The sequence below is a fragment of the Ciconia boyciana genome, chromosome 12 (assembly GCF_034638445.1).
Source record: "Ciconia boyciana chromosome 12, ASM3463844v1, whole genome shotgun sequence".
Classification (NCBI taxonomy): Eukaryota; Metazoa; Chordata; class Aves; order Ciconiiformes; family Ciconiidae; genus Ciconia; species Ciconia boyciana.
Window position 1 is genome coordinate 11,851,843 of NC_132945.1, and position 17,271 is coordinate 11,869,113.

Here is a 17,271-nt window from a genome sequence, read left to right on the forward strand (position 1 = left end):
CTGTTCTACCCTAACTTGTTAGAGGCTAGAGCAACAGCTGTGTAGAGTTAATTCCCAGACAAGGAACGTTTCTAAGGTGCCTAGATTATCTCAAATCAGAATACTTAAAGACTGCATACAGATAATTTTTGGTCACTGTTGAGAGCCTTCCTCGAGGCACCAGGTCTGAGAGCGACCGTAACTACAATAATTGCAATTTGTGCCGGCAAAACCGAGCAGACGAGCTCTGCTGTACAGCCTTGCCTGCCAGCAGGACCCCGGGAGAGGCTCTGGGGTCTGTGCGGCGGGTGGCCCGGGGGAGTTTCCTTCTCCCGCGGTCCCGGGAGCTACAGGGCCGCTCTGTTGCGGAATTCTCCGGGACACTTAAATCCTGGGACAGAACAGATCGGACCTGATCGCACCCACTGCTGCTGTCTTTGTTTCGGGTGCCTAAATGGGCAGAGGCCATTTGGGGTGAGCTGCGGTGACACTGACTGATGCCGCCCCCGCGGACGGGCGTAAGCAGGAGCCCCCTTGCCCTGCTCCGCAGGGTGGTCTCGCACCCTGCGTGGCTGTCGGCATCCTCCGCCCCCTTCCCCGAGCAGAAGCGCGCCGGGGTGCCGGGCTGCCGCGGAGCTGCTGGACACTGTGCGCTCGCGGATGCGGACAGGGCTGCGCCGTGCCGCGCTGCGACCCCCGAGCACGAGGCTGGCGCGTGCTGGGCGCGGCTCGCTGCCCCGGGGCGGCGAGGCGAGCGGGTCGGGCACCGCAACCGCCCCGTCGCCGCTGACGGACCCGGAAAGCGCAGGGTGCCGGGCTGGGAGCCTGCAGCGGAGCTGGGGCGCTGCGCCGGGAGGCGAGGCACGGGCCCCGGGAGCGCGGCCGGACTGGCCACCGAGCAGAAGTGCCCCGTGGGCTGGGGGGAGCTGGCCCTGGCTCGCTGGCAGGGGGCTCGGCCGCCCCGCGGCGGGGCGGGCGCGGCGCGGCGCTTCCCGGCGCGGGGGTGTCTCAGCCGTAAGCGCTGTGCAGGGCGGCGGAAGCGCAGCACACCGCGTCCCGCCACGTGAGACCCGAGCGCCAGGGAGGCGATCGGCCGCGAGCGGAAGGAGTGAGCTTTTCATCACGCAAGATAAGAGCTGAGCCATGAAAGCACCGGCGGGGCCCAGGGCGAGCAGGACTGGCAGCGGGCGCTCCTAACCGAGCCCTAGCGCGCTGGCTGCCGGTAGGCCGGGCACCTGCGGCCGAGGACGCAACTCCGCTCGTAGCGGCCTGTTCCCTCCGCGCTTCCCGTCCGGCCCAGGGCAGGGGCGCTCGCTGCGCTGCGAGCACCGTCCGGCAGCTCTGAGCAAAGCTCGAATGCACCCGCTGGGTCAGACCGGCCGCGGGTATTTTTAAACTAAGTGGCTTACTTTCTGGAGCGGAGCTGGCCACGAGCAGGGTGTTTTTCTCAACCCGTGTCCAGGTGCGTAGCTGATGTGCGGCTTCCTGGGAGGCAGACGGTGGGCTCGCTGTGCTGCTTGCAGGGGTGCAGCCCCTCTCCTTCGCACCATGGCTCTGTCCCGTGCATTGAGGCTACTGTGCCGGCACCTTTGCCCTTCGAGTGCTCTCTTGAGCAGCCTGCCCGGTCGGGACCGCAGCCTGCTGATGGAGAAGAAGACAGCAGCAAAGTGGAAGGAGAAGAAAAAGGCCAGGGAGGGCTGCGGCCTGCCGGGTTCCTCCTGGGAGGAGAGGTACGGCTTTTCCAAAATGACCAAGCGCTCTTCCAAAGCACCGAGCACCTGAAGCAGTTAGAGCAGTGCGTTGGGGGTTTCACCTCCACCTAGCTCTCCCCAGTAGGAATAGAAGAGCCAGGGCTCAGCTGGCTTCCCTGGAGCTTGGCCTGGGGATAGGAATAATGGAAGAGACAAATGAAAAAATCTAAGAGGAAAGGATTGGGAGCAGAGCAGTTGCCATACTGGCAAGCAAAAAGTAGTAGTCCGTTTGATTTGCAGTTCTGTGCCTGAAAGTAGTTGCCACTGGGTGCTTTGGAAGCAGCTCCAAAAATCTCAGTGAGCAATAACAGCAGCTTATCCAGCTGTGGGGTGAGGTTCTCCATGGGCTCAGTGAGTCAGTAGTTGATGGATAGTTATGATAGTTTGGGTCATGTCCACTTCACCCCTTACTCTGTCTTTTTTTTTTTTTTTTTCTTTTTTCTTTTAAATCAGCTTTTATGTGTTTTGTTCTTGCTTGCCCTGCCTCATATACAAGTGGTGGCAAGTTCTGAGGTTTATCTCTAAACTGCTGCTGCGTGGGTGGCCGGGTCAGTGAGAGTGAGCAGCCTGTAATTCCCTGCCTGGTGCACACAAACTGTGCATTTCACTGTGGTGGATTTAATCTAGTATTTAATCTAGCATTAGCAAAAAAGATGCAGTAGTGGCTGGAAATGTGAGCAGGTAGATGATGCAGCATGGATGCATCGAGTGATGAGAGAAGCATCTTTCTCTTTTAGGGGAAAACTCTAGGGAGACAGGACTTGGGCTGTCCTCAGAGCAGCAAGGGATGGCCAAAGCCTCTGATTCAGTGGGAGAAAGCAACAGAGCCTGTCTGAAGCTACAGCATGATCTCTTCCCCCCTCCCCCCTTCTCTGCCTGCACTTTGTGTTTCCCTCTGACCGCAGTAACATTTGAATACTCATTCCCCTGGCTTTACCAGCCTGGAGTCAGATCTCACCCAGGGCTCGGCAGGGCCTCTGGGTCCCTGTGCGGGGGAAACGCTGTTCCTGGCCTTGTCCTCTATAGGAGGATCAGAAAGATACCTGGGTTACCCAGGACACCCAGGTGTCGCTGGTCAATCTTCTGCCAAAGGCTCAACCTGTCCTTCTGGAGAGCTGGTCGTTGTGGTTCCTGGGTCCCTCTTCCAGCCACAAGTATTCTGCACCAGGAAGGTGCCACAAAAAGGGAGTTTGGATGTTCACAGCCAGCGCTGGTGCAGAGCCCGTACCAGAACAGTCCTGCCCATGAAGCAGCTGGCGGGGATGTTATGCTGTAAGTATCAGGAGGCGAGTACCTCTGGGCACTGCCGCGATGTTGTGCTTTCCAGGTTAGTGAACGCGGTGACTCCACTGTGGAGGCTTCCCTATCAAGAGCAGCTGCAGGTAAGAGGTGCTTATGTGGACTTTTCTCTGTCCTGTTGCCCCAACTGCCCCTCCTATCCCCCTTGAGGAACAGCCCCTAGCATCTTAGTCGCTTAACGCTGTAAACTCTTCAGACCCCTTTTACTGCTGCTTTAATTCTTCAGTTATTGTGAAGGATTAGAACTGGGAGGTTCCCTGCGGGTGGTATGTGTGATCACCAACAGCACAGAGGATGGGCACTTGCACAGTGAGCCTGTCCAGTGCGGGACAGCTGGTTCACTGCAGCTTCAGGTTGGACCAAATGCTCCAGGCCAGCGCTTGGGGACCACAGGCACAGGATTTCTCTCTCTCCCCGTTGCTCCAAGCGGCTGCGGTGATGAGAAAGGCAGAGTTCCTCTGGGACTATATCCCACTTGCAGTATTCCCTCCTGTTGGCCTTCCCAGAGGTGGGTGATGAAGACCTGCCCACCATCGTGTGGTCCTGTGAGAATGTTTCTGGCTTAGGACTCCTCTGCAGGTGAAGTATGAAAGCCAGAGGAAGATTTTGCAGACACTGGCATCTCGTCTTGAGGAGCTGGGCGTCGATGTGCAGAAACCTGGTGGACTCTGCTGTCCCCTCCGGCCTGTAGTCCCTTCGGTGAGTATCCCGTGGGAACACTCTCCTCTGAGCCACCAACAGTCTCTCACTTGGCTCCCGAAGAGTCTTATGGTGGGGATTACTTGGTTGCAGAGAACGTGTCTGTGTCAGTCCTTGCTAGCTTCTGCTTTGCAGCCTGTGAGTGCCGGAGAGTGAAACAAGCCCAGTGATTAGGAACCCTTGTTTTTGTGCCCAAGCCTTCCCTGATAAACCTGTCACCATTCTGTCACAGAGAGCCATTTCTTCTTCCCAAGGGGAAGTACTGGGGGTCTCGCGCACAAGCTCCATTTCTGCGTTTTGCACATTCATGTGTATCTTCCTGTGTTGCCAGCAGAACAACCAGGCTGGGTTTTGGCTTTCCTCCATTACTTTTTCTTTTAATCCAAGGCTTTACTTTTCCTTCTTTTCTCTCTCAGCCCGTCATTGATGGCTACCGAAACAAATCTACTTTCTCTGTGAACCGAGGACCAGATGGGAACCCCAAAACGGTGGGGTTGTATGTGGGAACTGGCAGAGGTCAGCGCAGGACAAGGAGCTGGGTAGAAGACCGCTGGCGTGTGCTGGGTTGGGGCAAGGCTCTGCTGTGACAGCCTCCACCCAAGTTAGAAGCCTGAATCCTGGGGGACACCAACAGAAACGCCACCAAGTGCGGGGCAGCAATTTTAAAACCTCAGTTCATTAGCTTCTTAAGAAACGCCAGCTTCTAATTTGCTAAATACAGCAGTAAGGATGACAGCTGTGGTAGCAGGCCCTCCAGGATTTAGCTTTGTTATTCTTAGTTGTGCTGTTCCCATGTTTTTGGCGTGCTCCAGGAGCCTGTGCTGAGCAGGGAGAGCATGGGAGGGGGGTTGCACGTCCATAGGCAGCAGAGCAATGTTGGAGCGTTTGGGATCGTGAAGCAGTTTGGTTTTGTGCAACGAAGATGTGAGCTGTGTGCTCCTTGCAAGCTGCTCAGTGGTGAACTCGTTCACACCATTGATACTAGGTTTTGCTTCTCGACATCCATAGCAAGAGGTGCTGGGGTGGTCGCTGTGTACTTTTCTCATTGAAAAATAATTCCATGGATGCATTTTACTTCTGACAGCAGAAGTTTAGCATTTAAACTAAAGTGGGAATGCTGTCTTCCAGGCAGCCTAAACTGCTTTACTGCTGTAAGCCCACACCATTATTCTCCAGTTAGAAAACCGGCTTGCTCTGCTCTGGCTCCCTTAGTTTAAGAACAGCGCAGTGGCTCCTTTGGGAGTTGCTAGAGGGCATTTAAAAAGCTCCTGGAGCTCCAACCTCTTCATGGAAGTTAGTGACAGTAATCACTGGCAAAGGGAATTCTGGCAGGTCCTGCAGACCGCAGGTACCCAGGACATCACAGGATTCAGGGGAAAGGCCTCACCACAGTTTATCATGTCAGATGCTACAGTGGCTTACGTGCCCTGAAACAAAACAGTTAAATACCTTTCTGTCTCTCTCCAGCAAGAAATATTGTCTGTGTGAAAGCTGACCACATGAGGAACATACCCACAAAACACAAACAAGTAGCCCAGGTAAATAAAGTCAGTCATGTCTCTCCCTAGACTGTGGAACAGAGGAGTGCCGTAACTCTTATTTGGGAGAACATTGTAATTTTAGTTACACTGGGTTTTCAAGTCCATTTTCACGTTCTGAAAAGTTTCAGGCCTGACTCTGGTTGATGGATAAATATTTTTTTTAAAACTTGCATGTTAATGTTGGAGCCTCTAAACTGTCCCAAAGAATGAAGTTAATCAAGTGACAATGAATTCCTGCCAATCTATTAAAGTACATAAGAATCACAAGTTGAAATTATTAAAATGTCTTCCAAGAACTTGGAAAGAGCTTTCACTCAGTGTATTGAAATCAAACAGAAAAAACAGATGATACTGGTGGAAGGGCCACCCGTTTGGAGTGCACAGAGTTATGCTAAGACCAGGGCAGTTGTCTTTGCTGTCCTAAGTGCCATTTCTCCTCCGCTCAGTGCTATGAGGAGTTCATCCGTCGCTCCCCCCTGGACCCCTGCATCCTCTTCCACGAAGGTGGACACTGGCGGGAGCTCGTGGTACGCACCACCAACTGTGGCCACACCATGGCTATCATCACCTTCCACCCCCAGGAGCTGGGCCAGGTGAGTACATGGAGGACAGGGCCCCTGGCAAGAGGCACACCTGGCTGACCAGAGCTTGCTGGGTGTATTGCTGGGGAGAGGTGTCTAATCGGATTACCCAAACAGCTACGTTTTCCTTTCTCGCCCTTGACAGGAGGCACTGGCTACTCAGAAAGCATTGCTTAAGGAGTTCTTCACGTGTGGACCTGGAACAGCCTGTGCCTTGACTTCACTTTATTTCCAAGAGAGGTATATGTCTTGACACAGGGAAAGAGTGGAAACAAAGCCACCTCCTTTTTCTCCCCAAATTCAAATTCTACCAGTTCAGGGAGTGCTTGAAGAGAGTGACAGATGTTTGGATGCCTCTTGCAGGTGTGGTTTTAAGATGGCCACATCTTTTGTTTTTCCAGACCTGAAATACTTGAATACATTAAGGCTCTACCTCATGGGAGTTACGAGCCTGGGAAACTGAAGAAAAAAACTATAGTGACTTTCCCAAGACAGTAAATCACATGAGCAGCAAAACTGGGGAATAGACCCTAGGAATGCTGCCCTCTGCAAAGTCATTTTGATCCTTTTAATGAATTCTAGGCTGTGCAAGTTACAGGTCCCTTACAAAGAATCAAAATTCTTTGATCCTGTTGAAAGGCTCACATGAAATAAAAGTTGGTGGTGGGGGGAGAACCATCCTCCCCTGCACATGAGCACCCCGGGAATGAGAATGGAAATCAGCTGCCTCTCTGCTGCCTTCTAACAGCTGGGTTTTGTGTGCTCTGCTAGCACCATGACACGCTGCTCACATGAGCAGTCCCCCTTCCAGCTCCTTCACGGAGAACCGCACATCTTTGAAGAAGTGCTCGGCCTGAAGTTTCGCATCTCTCCAGATGCCTTTTTCCAAGTAAACACAGGTGGAGCAGAAGTTCTGTACCAAGCGGTCAGGGAGCTGAGTCAGGCTGGTGGGGACACCGTCCTCCTCGACATCTGCTGTGGAACGGGTGAGCAGTGGCCGTGTGAACCTGGCCCCCAGGGCTGGTGCTTTGCGTGCCAAAAATGATCCCCACTATCTAAAGGCTTGTTTCTTCAGCATGAATGTATGGAGTATTTTTGTATCCCTCGTTTCCAGGCACAATTGGTCTCTCTCTGGCTCACCAAGTGTCCAAGATTATTGGTATTGAGGTGGTGGAGAAGGCAATAGCAGATGCCAGGTGGAATGCAGCATTCAATGGTGAGTTCAAACTCGCCGTGGCACAAAGTTTCAAACTAACTGCTGAAAAATTGGAAGCAGAAGTGAGCAGAGGGATCCTAACAAGTTACCTCCACGCAGCAAAGGGCGGTACTTCATGTTATACCTAACGTCTGGTGAGACCGACTCTGCTCAGTTCATGTGATTGCTTTTTGCTTCACAGGAATTTCAAACTGTGAGTTTCACAGTGGAAAGGCAGAGGCCGTGTTACCACAACTCCTGTCATCGTGGGAGGATGGCCAACCCCTTGTTGCTGTGGTGAACCCATCTCGGGCTGGGCTCCGTGAGAGAATATGCTATTTATTTTCATCTTGAAAACAGCTAATTTTGAACAAGTTCCGTGAGACCTGTTATACTGGCTCCAAACCCTCTGCTCGCTTAGTCTCTAGTTTCTTACCTTGTTGCTGACAGCAGCTAGAATCCCATAGAGTCTGCTGTTTTCAGTGCCTTTATCATGCTTTCTCTTTAAAGCAGACAGCTCTAATCTTTCTTCCATCTTTCATAGGCTCACAGAATTATTTAGGAGAGAAGGAGCCTCTGGAGGTCTGTGGTGCAATCTCCCAACTAAAGCAAGGCCAACTTCAGAGTTGTATAAGGTTGCACAGGGCTGTAAAGCCCAGTTGAGGTTTGAATGTGTCCAAGGGTGGATACCCCCTCCTGAAAATGTTTTCCCCAATATATTTAGTTTCCCCTTGCGGCAGTGCATCTGTTGCCTCTCATCCTCTTCTCGTGGCCCTCTGAGAAAATTCTGGCTCCATCTTCTCTGTAATCCCCCATGAGGCCCCTGAAGATAGCAAATGGATCCCTGCTCACACTCTCTTCCCCAGGCTGAATAACCCCAGCCCTCACGCTCTTCTCGTGCATACCGTGCCCCAGCCCTCTAACCATCTTAGTGGTCTCCACTGGACTTGCTCCAGTGTGTACTGGGAAGTCCCAGACTGGTCCTGGTGCCAAGATGCGGTCTCACAAGTGTGTGTGGAAGGTTTTACGTGCCTCTGCTTAATTAAGTAATGATTTTTCTCTCATCCTGCATCCCCTTGGGAAGCAGAGGGATTTCTCCCACTGCTCTACCCTGCCAAATTGGCTGAGCTGTTAGCAGCGTGGGTCGCATCCCCGACCTCCTAAGAGCCTGCATCTGAGACAGGACATGGCAAAATGTGTATATTCTTTTTTCCCCTGTATTTTTGACAGTTCAGTGCAGTTCTGTGATGCTTGCTGTGCAGTCATTCCTTCTGGAGAGCTCATGGTGGTAGTGGGTCACTGGGAATGCACGGTATCTTTTTTGCAGATTATAGGGTTGTGCGAGCCATCCGAAACTGCACGTCCATCCGAAGGCTGCTCTACATCTCCTGCAAGCCAGAGGGTGAAGCCATGAGGAACTTTCTTGAGTGAGCACCCTCCTCTTTTCCTTTCCACTGACCTTAGTGACAGACCCTATTATGTCCAGACAAGGACATAAATATCTGACCTTGGCTTAGGAAGGTTTTTGTTGCAACTGCATTTCACTGGGTGAGTTCTGCAGGTGTGATCCAGGACTAGTCAGTGCATGGTCAGAAGTGGTTTATGCTTCTGTGTTACTTTGGGTTTACCTGCAAGCTGCACTCACTGGTTTAAGGTAGTGGGTTATTTGGGTTTTATGTTCCAGCAGGATACTTTAGTGCATCAGTAAGGAATAGAAAATAACGCAAACATGCTGTAATGGCATTGTGCATCCTTCCCCAACAAAACGGCACATCTGGATGTGGGATATGGAGCCCACTGGGTTCACTGCAGGAAGGTTGGCCCCTAGCCAACGAAGTGAAGCCAAGGTGATTAGTCACCTGCTTAGGGTTAATCATGTAGCTAAGTCTTTATCTGGGGCAGGCCCATTTGCAGGTGATAAATCTGTCTGCAGGTAGCCAATGAAGGTAGTGCAAAACTGAGGATTGTTTCCTAAGGGTATTAAGTGTCTTTCAGCTGGGATGTCGTGTGAGAAAGGGAGCTTTAAACCTACCACTGACTCTTCAGCTTGTCCATTAGGTTTTCAGAGCTGGTTTGGGATTCAGTATTGATGGTTCCAGTGTCAGCTGCAGACTCTGAGGCATGATAGCCAAACACACGATACTTCCTTAGCGCATCCTCTGTGGTATTGTGCTACCGATAATGGTGGGAAGGCTTCTGCTACTGGTCTAAAGGATGCTCTCTTTGCGTTCCACAGGCTGTGCTGCCCATCTGACCCAGGGAAGAAGCTGACAGGAGAGCCATTTGCCCCCACGTTAGCTGTACCTTTTGACATGTTTCCTCATACTGTTCATTGTGAGCTGGTGCTGCTGTTCACCCGCTGACAAGGAGGCAGGTATGCCAGCTCTGAGAGCTTGGGAAGCAGCCTCCTACTGTCCTGAAGACTGGAGTCAATGTAGTTAGGATTTTAACGTACTTTCTTGAGAGTTGTATAAAAAGAAATAATTTTGCTTTTGCTCTTACTTTGGATTGCCTAACTGCACTGTTCTGTAAGGAAGCACTTGGATTTCTGGGGTGAAAAGGTTCTCTCTAGCATTTCATCACCCTTCCCTCCCCTGCAAACCTCTTCTTGGGCTGCTGGTTAAAGCAGCCTGGAAAATACCCTCTCCCTGGTATTGTGGGTTGTCACCATCAACGTGTGAATACGAAGTACGAAAATCCACTGTATGTTCTAATACCGCCATGCCGTTAGTTCTCTGCTTGCTTCAAGGATACTTCAGGTGTTTTTCAAGTTGATAGTGAACTTGCTATGAAGAAACCGTAGGAACTAGAAATCCTTGTGCTTCACTGGGCAAATGTTGACTTTTGGGGCCAGGGAAATATTTCCTGTACAAACTTCCAAAACCAATATTGAATCGCTGTCAGTCACGTGGATAAGTTGGAGGCAATGAGAAAGCTTTTTCTATAAAATGAAATGAAGAAAAAAACAGATTTCAGTGTCTCTCCTTCCACACCTGCCTCCCCCTTCTCTGCTAATGCTTGCTGATACCTAAATATGAAGTGCCCTGTGAAAATGTCAGCAGCAACAAGTTATTTCTTCATCAGGTTGCTCTGCAATAGCTAATTCAAAACTTTGGTGTATTTTGTATCTGTCCTGCCATGTTCACTGACTGGCAAGCTGTGAACCTCAATGTTCTATGAAGTTCTCTCCAGCTCTTCAAAAGATGGAGCTGCTACGACCTGGAGGTAGGTCTGACTGAGCAGAGTTCCCTTGTGTTTTGTGAACTCCACGTTGTTTTGAGGGCTCCTTTTATTTTTATTTTTTTAATTTTTGCTTTTATGTTGTATTGAAGCTACCTTTTGGTTTATCCTGGTCATCTAGGCCAGACCAGTAGCAGAACACATTTCTACAGTCAGGCTGTTAAATTTGACTCTTTCCTCCAAAAGAGGAGTTCCCTATCTGATTTGGGTGAATCAAGGCTGATAAACTCCCAAGGAAAGAGGGAGAGCTGCCTGATATTTTCCAGGCTTTTAACTCCAGTCCTAAGGAACCCTGAGCTTGGAATAATAACAACAACCACCAGTTCTCAAGGCATGGGGGCTTAAAAAGCATGGGTTTAGGACTTGAGGCTTACTACACCAGAAAGGGAGGTGATGGGGAGATACCCGATAGGCATAGGAAGTGTCACGCTTGTACTACCCACGAGTGTAAGATTTTTGCACAGTGTTAAGTTTATAGCGAGGGATGCAGTTTTCCAGCAGTTCTGTGTTGTGTAATTACACCTTGGCTTCTTGTTGCAAGATCGGAATGGATTTCTGCTTAGCCTGGCTACGCTTTTGTCAAAAGGAAATTTGTTGCAAATTAGAGGGGGAGAGATAATGACTTTAAATCAGAAAGTAATAGAGGATCAGGAAACCTTTCCACTAGTCTCTGGAGAGCTGAACATAGAGGACAGGTTTTATCTGCAATGGGGGAGGGTGGCACAGTAGCCTCACCGTCCCTTTTGGGCATCAGGTTCCAGGAGAGCCACAGGGGCAAGACATCTTTTTCACTTTTCTGGGGCAAATATGTTAAGCAATAGGTTGTTTGCTGTGTGTTAGTGTCTGACCATCTGAAACTGAAAGCTGCCTATGTACAAGAGACCTCCGACCACTTTTCCTCCATAGCAGGTTACCCCTGTGCCCCCTGCTAACGTGTCCTCGTTTTCCCACTAGCGAGCAACTGTGCTACACGTTTGGCTGCCATCCCGCATCCCTAGAACTGGCTCAGTTTTGGTTTTCTGTGGGTAATTTATGGAACGTGCAAGGAAACAGAGGATGACTTAATGGTAGGAGCGGTGAGAATGCTCATCGCTCAGCAGGTGCTAGAGCTGCTTAACTCTGGCCGCACGGCTGCGGGGCATTAGGACCTGGACGTTGCTGAGTCGCGGAGGCTGAATCCCCCTCCCGCTGTCATCCTCGCTGCCTCTGCAGCTTTATTCCTCATCTCCTTCAATGGTGACTGACTACCTCACGCCCAGGCTGGCAGCCAGAGCGAGAAGGCCTCGCTAGGACCGGTTCCCAGCAGCTCCATGGCATCTCCCAGGACTATCACCATCGTCGCCCTCTCAGTGGCCCTGGGGCTCTTCTTTGTCTTTATGGGGACCATCAAACTGACCCCTCGGCTCAGCAGAGATGCCTACAATGAGATGGTGAGTACGGCAGTGGCAGCATGGAGGGAGACGCATTAGGGCTCTCTCCCATCAACCTTGTGGCAGAAGCAGTGTTTGCAGTGGGATACATGGAGGGTGACCGCTCTGGAGCCCTGAGCGATGGGAGGGAGCGGCAGGAAGCTTATCTGTCTCCTTATTTGATGAACAAGGAGAGAAACAAGTAATACGCAGTGCCGAGGATATCCTGGCAGCCCTCGCCTGGGCTCCGTCTGAGCCTATTCGTGGCAAAACCTCTTGTGGATAAGGACAGGGAGGGAAGGCGAGGCGGACAGCGTAGCACAGCACACTGATGGCTGCAAAAAAATGGGGACACAAGGGTCTCTGAAAAGCAAGGTCTGAAGAAGTGCCAGACATGTAGCAGGCAGGTACAGCTGATCCCTGGGAGAATACTTACCCCTGGGACTGGGATTAGGAAAAGCAGGTGCCTGCTTTGGCAGCCAGATGATCATCCTCAGAATTCTGTGCTCTAAAGTGAGGATAATGACACTGCCTGTCCCTACCTCACCAGACTTGTGCAGGGATTAATTCATGACTGTGAAATGCTTTGAGATTCTTAGCTGGCAGAAGGAGGCATTATTAATAGTCACCTTACTATTCTCTTTAGCCTGGGAAATGAGCTGCTCCTCCTCCTTCCTCTCCTCGTCCCTTTCCCGTTAAGCAAGAGAAGTCACCGTGTGTATTTCTCAACTGGTGAGGTAGTTTGTGCTCCTCTGTGCCCAGGGCCAACCCTGCTGCAGAGCTTTGCTGGCTGTGAGCTGCAGGCAGGCAAGGGACTGGCTGCCATGTTTTGCTTCGTTGTCTATGTTTGTTTATTCTTCTGCTACCCTCCCCCCGCCGCCCCGGTTATATTTATTGCAGTGGCTGAAAAGCATTGGTATAATTTTTGTGCCCCTAAAAAAATAGTGCTGGAAGTTTCCAGCACATTCTGTTCTCTCCCTTTGCTCCACCTGCCCAGCTGTTTTTCCTTAGCTCTCAAATAACATCTGAATCGCAGTGCATCATCTGCAGCCCAGCACAGGGATCTCACAGAGAACAATCACCAAGAAGTAACTCAGGAGCAAGAGACTGAGATAAATGCCCAGAAAACAAAGCTCTTGAGCTTCTGCTACATAATGGACAGAAAAAAGCACTGAGACTTTAGGAGCATTGCAAAATCCTTGCTCTGTAAAATATTGCGCTTCTCTGTCCCTTTCTGCTTTACCAAGAGTCAGGCCTACCGGTAGGAATGATCTCTTTTTACAAAGAGAAAGCAGAGGCACTTGGATATTACGCAGCACCATCATTCTTAATAGCCCATACTGTAACATGTTCATGGCTCATTAGGCTTTCATGCTTTTGCTCTGCTGCATACCAGGGTGGTCTGTCATGTAACGGAGACAGTGAAAACCTGATCTTGCCAATCAATAAGCATGGCTTCTTGCCCCGAGCAAATAGAGAACCTCTGTTATCTACCTATAACACCAAACTTGCAGTTTTTCATTCAGCAAAACCCAGACACACTAGTTTGTCTATTAAAATACTTAAAATACCAGAGTACTCTAGGACATGCTGATAGTACATTTCTTTATAAAGCTGTATTTTTCACAACTGTTTAAAAATGCTCTGCTCTGAGGAGAGGTTTTATTCACTGAAGGTTTAAAATGCATCCTTAAAATGCATACACTTAGAGTAAATGTGTCATGAGATCTTCAATTATTTAGTAGCAAAAGTGACAATGCTGTATATTTTTTAATATGTGACGTGTCAGCTCCTCTTAGAAGGAAGCAGCAAAATTTACCAAGAAGTGGGGAAGTTCTGTGTGCCTGTAGTGCAGGTTTCCAAAATCACATGGAAGTAAAGCTACAATCTCATCAGCACCTCCGAGAGCTGAACAACTCTGTACCTGAGATTCGTCTTCCATTTCCCTCTCCCTGATTAGAAAGCAGAGAACACAATGGCAAGAATATCTGCAGGGATAGTATACTCCAGTGTAAGTGGAAATAATTTCAGTGTCTCCAATAACTACGAGCTTTATTAAAATATTAAAAAAAAAAAAAAATACTGATTGAAAAAGAAAAAAAAACCTCAACAAAAACAATAAGCCCATGAGCACCTAATGTTCAAATGCAAGAATCTGAACGCATGTAAGGACAGAGGTTTTTTCTTCCCTGAAACAATGAGACAGCTATGTAAGGAGGCTGTCTTGCAACTTATACTGCTTCTAAATCCAGCATATACCAGGGAGCAAAGGATGTCAAATGTCAGCTTGCTTTCATCTGAGGAAAGAAAGGATCATGAAGGTATATAAGCACAGGATAGGGCTGGTGAATCTCGGCTTTGATGTATAGTCCCATGCTATGATTGTACTGCCCATAAACACTGGGATATTGTAAGTTGCTTTGATGTAGAAAGAGACTTCTGTTTTTACTTGCTGTGCCTTGGCTTTGCAGAGACTAGGTGTGTTAATTATAAAGGACGAGCTACTCTTAGAGAGAGGTACTTTTTTAACAACATGGTTCTGCATTGCTAATTCTAGCAATTGGAACTTCAGATTTCAGGAGACGGTATACCTGGCCTGGTCCTAGCTCCAAAGATGGGTGCTAGGCTGCAGAACTGTTTTCCAGTGAGAAGACAACAGCTTATAAAGTGGGAATTGCAGGTTGATGGTGTTAATATCCCTCTAACAGAAGCTTCAGGGGTACAGATTGGATATTGTGCCAGAGAGGTCTATGATGATTGAAGTGATGTTTATGTCATATTGCACATCAATCTATTTCACCTGAAGTCACCTTTGCCTTTACTTTCTCACATTATGGTGTTCTACACTATTACTGCTTGATTTCAGAAACGAGCATACAAAAGCTACGTGCGGGCCCTCCCCGTGCTGAAGAAGATGGGAGTCAGCTCCATCCTTCTCCGCAAGAGCATTGGTGCCCTAGAAGTGGCGTGTGGCACTGTCATGACACTGGTGCCTGGTCGCCCCAAAGACGTGGCCAACTTTCTCCTTCTCCTCCTCGTGCTGGCTGTGCTCTTTTTCCACCAGCTAGTGGGGGATCCACTCAAGCGTTACGCCCATGCCCTAGTCTTTGGGATCCTGCTTACCTGTCGTCTGCTGATTGCCCGCCAGCCTGAGGAGCAGCCACCAGAAAAGAGGATCCTGTCAGTGAATGGGGATGAGCAGCCACTCATCCATGAAGCAGCTCCTGAGAAAGGCAAAATAAAGGTATCCTAGTTGAGTGCGTGTGAAAAATACGGACCCTCGAGGCAGCTCTCTCCAGAATCACCCAGAAAATTTGTTTTTTATTTACCTGTTTATACTTTTTTGTCTGTCTAAATAAAGTTGCACTTGGGGTCTGAGAGACACATGGTATGTCTACGCTGTAGTCTTGCTTTTGCTGCTGCACTGTAATGTAGAAAAATACAAGCTAGCTTTCACCAGGACAGCTTGGAGGCAGTTAGCAGCCTGGCTGGAGTAGCACTGGCCTTAGCAAAGCTGCAAAACCAGCCTGAGAGCGTGGGCAAAGACTTGGGCAGGTAGTCATGTTAACTTGGCACTGCTTCAGTGGGGAGATTAGTCCCCGAGCCCCATGCCAGTTGAAACCTAGCCTGAATGCACTTCTGCTATGTGGCAGTCTCAGCAACAGTGGGTGGGTAGAACATAACCGGTGTCCCTGTGCTGGCTTGTGCAGCCCCATCCACAAATCTGCATTTCCTTTTCCATAGTCAAGGGGGGAAAGGGCCCTACCAAGCATAAAAGTGCTGTTTATTGTGTTTGAGAGAGGCATCCCTTAGCCTTTGCTGCCTCTGTGCCTAGTCCTTTCTTTGGACTGGTTATCCAGGGAAAACATGGAATGCGCTATTTGCATCTTCCTGGATTTCCACACTTTGCAGAGGCTCTAAAACTGGGACAATGGCCTTATAACAGTAATTTTTTGCCTGTTTCACACAAGGCAATGCCATCTCTTTACCCCTCTTGGCAGAGAGTAAGGATCCCTGGTGAGGGGATGAGGAACAGAACTGCCCAAAGAACTCCAAAATATCTGTCTGCTGTTGGCAAATAGCATCATGCTCCCTATTTCCTTCCAAGAAAAAAATCCCTTTTTCCACAACTACTGCAACTTTATGGAATTGCCGATACATGAGGGTCTGAACATGTCCAGGTACCTCCCTGTTCATCCCACGTACAGTTTCAGTGAGCTGGGAGAAATCCTGTCACCAGAGCCTGAATCCCTGCGTGTTGTATCTGAAATCTTACAGAGTGTCGTAAGAAGCATGTGTTACCTCTGAGTTTGTTTGTTTTTCTTGATGTTTGTCTGTTTTCAGTTTTTCCTTATTTTCTTAATTATTCATGAAAATAAACTTTTTGAAGTTTAGAGAAAAATGTCTTGACAGAAACAAATTTCTTTATTGAGAGACACATCTGAAAATATTTTTCCTGTGCTCAAACAGTGCACCTAAATGGGCAGGATCATGTCAGGGGAATTTCGGAGAAGGATGAGGTGATGCAGGATGGAAGCCATCTGAACACTACTGGGCTATATATTAATAACCACAGGCATTTAAAAGAGATGTTTGAACATTTTCATGAAATAGTCTCAGATAAATTTCTGCTTCAGTACAATGTGGCAGTGAGAAAAGATATTAAAACTCCAGTAAAATGTCAGTATTATATCTCTATAAAAATTGATGATGGATGTTCATATGCAGTATAACCAGTTTTCTTCTTAAGTTTGCTGCTGAAACAGACATAGACCTAAATATATATATGCTGACAAATCCTCCTCCTACAGCCCCAAAGAGTGACTAATTATCTCTTTATCAGATGTGCACCCTGAACAAAGGAAACTACCAACAGGCCACCTCTTTGTTAGACAATCTAATCTTCACAGACTACCTCAAAGTCATCCCAAATACAGAATTTGCTTTACTTCCCAAAAGACACTTCATCTACCATGCCCTGACTGGAGTTATTAATCACTTTTTAATTCAAAACCAAATAAAAATACCACCAACTCAAAACTACACCTACATTTCTACACAAAGTACTCACAACCTAATTACTGCAACCTTTTGGCCAGCTGCCCCTCACATGTGCATCTAACCCAGTAAACTTTTGGGAACAAGTGTTTGTCCTCTGTAATCTTCTTCACCAAAACCTCTATAGATGTCATAATACTAAGTGTAAAATACTCTGCATAGCGAAGCTTACCCCTGCAAAAACTTCAGACTGTAAGTGAATTCTGAAAAACGTTCCCCTTTTCACATTTGCAACAGTATGAATTACTGATCTGCAGTAGGGGCTACATGTTATTTTATTACAGAGAAAGACAAGACTCTTCTTGGGAGTCCAGTAACAAGAACTCTGTATTTATCTATGTTGGGTTAACCTCCATCATTGCCCCCCAGCATGAGCAAACTATTTTTGGAAGCTACTAGTCATCTTTGCTTGCTAGCGGTGATAAGGCACCAAAAACTGATTTAGTCCTTTTTAAGACCACGACGCTAATTTACTCCATCTTTTTTTCCCCCTGTGCTTTTCTTTCTTATCTCCAAGCC

General features: G+C 48.7%; 2 protein-coding genes and 1 long non-coding RNA gene across 6 annotated transcripts; 2 read left to right on the forward strand and 1 right to left on the reverse strand.

Moving 5' to 3' along the window:
* Positions 1–978: 978 nt before the first annotated feature.
* Positions 979–11,290, forward strand: LOC140658598 (tRNA (uracil-5-)-methyltransferase homolog B-like). Of its 4 annotated transcripts, XR_012044787.1 has the most exons (14): positions 979–1,709; positions 3,058–3,112; positions 3,609–3,728; positions 4,145–4,244; positions 5,196–5,266; positions 5,716–5,862; positions 5,996–6,090; positions 6,622–6,836; positions 6,965–7,066; positions 7,248–7,367; positions 8,373–8,472; positions 9,282–9,419; positions 10,203–10,270; positions 11,240–11,283. XR_012044787.1 is itself a non-coding variant. In XM_072877231.1 (13 exons), exons 1-12 carry the CDS (start codon positions 1,453–1,455, stop codon positions 9,406–9,408), a joined length of 1,509 nt encoding a protein of 502 aa, XP_072733332.1. In that variant the 5' UTR covers positions 979–1,452; the 3' UTR covers positions 9,409–9,419; positions 11,240–11,290. The 4 variants fall into 4 exon arrangements, 3 of the variants coding, with proteins under 3 accessions (XP_072733332.1, XP_072733334.1, XP_072733333.1); XM_072877231.1 differs by lacking the exon at positions 10,203–10,270 and having other exon boundaries at positions 11,240–11,290; XM_072877232.1 differs by lacking the exons at positions 10,203–10,270; positions 11,240–11,283 and having other exon boundaries at positions 983–1,201; positions 1,442–1,709; positions 9,282–9,415.
* LOC140658600 (uncharacterized) lies at positions 9,867–15,341 on the reverse strand. Its single transcript, XR_012044788.1, has 3 exons — positions 15,024–15,341; positions 14,818–14,918; positions 9,867–9,986 (listed from the first exon to the last, which is right to left on the reverse strand). It is a non-coding gene; the product is annotated as an uncharacterized lncRNA (long non-coding RNA).
* On the forward strand, positions 10,260–16,021 carry TMEM35A (transmembrane protein 35A). The gene is made up of 3 exons (XM_072877234.1): positions 10,260–10,270; positions 11,545–11,715; positions 14,561–16,021. The coding sequence occupies exons 2-3, from the start codon at positions 11,596–11,598 to the stop codon at positions 14,945–14,947; spliced, it is 507 nt and encodes a 168-aa protein (XP_072733335.1). The 5' UTR covers positions 10,260–10,270; positions 11,545–11,595; the 3' UTR covers positions 14,948–16,021.
* The last annotated feature ends 1,250 nt before the right edge of the window (positions 16,022–17,271 follow it).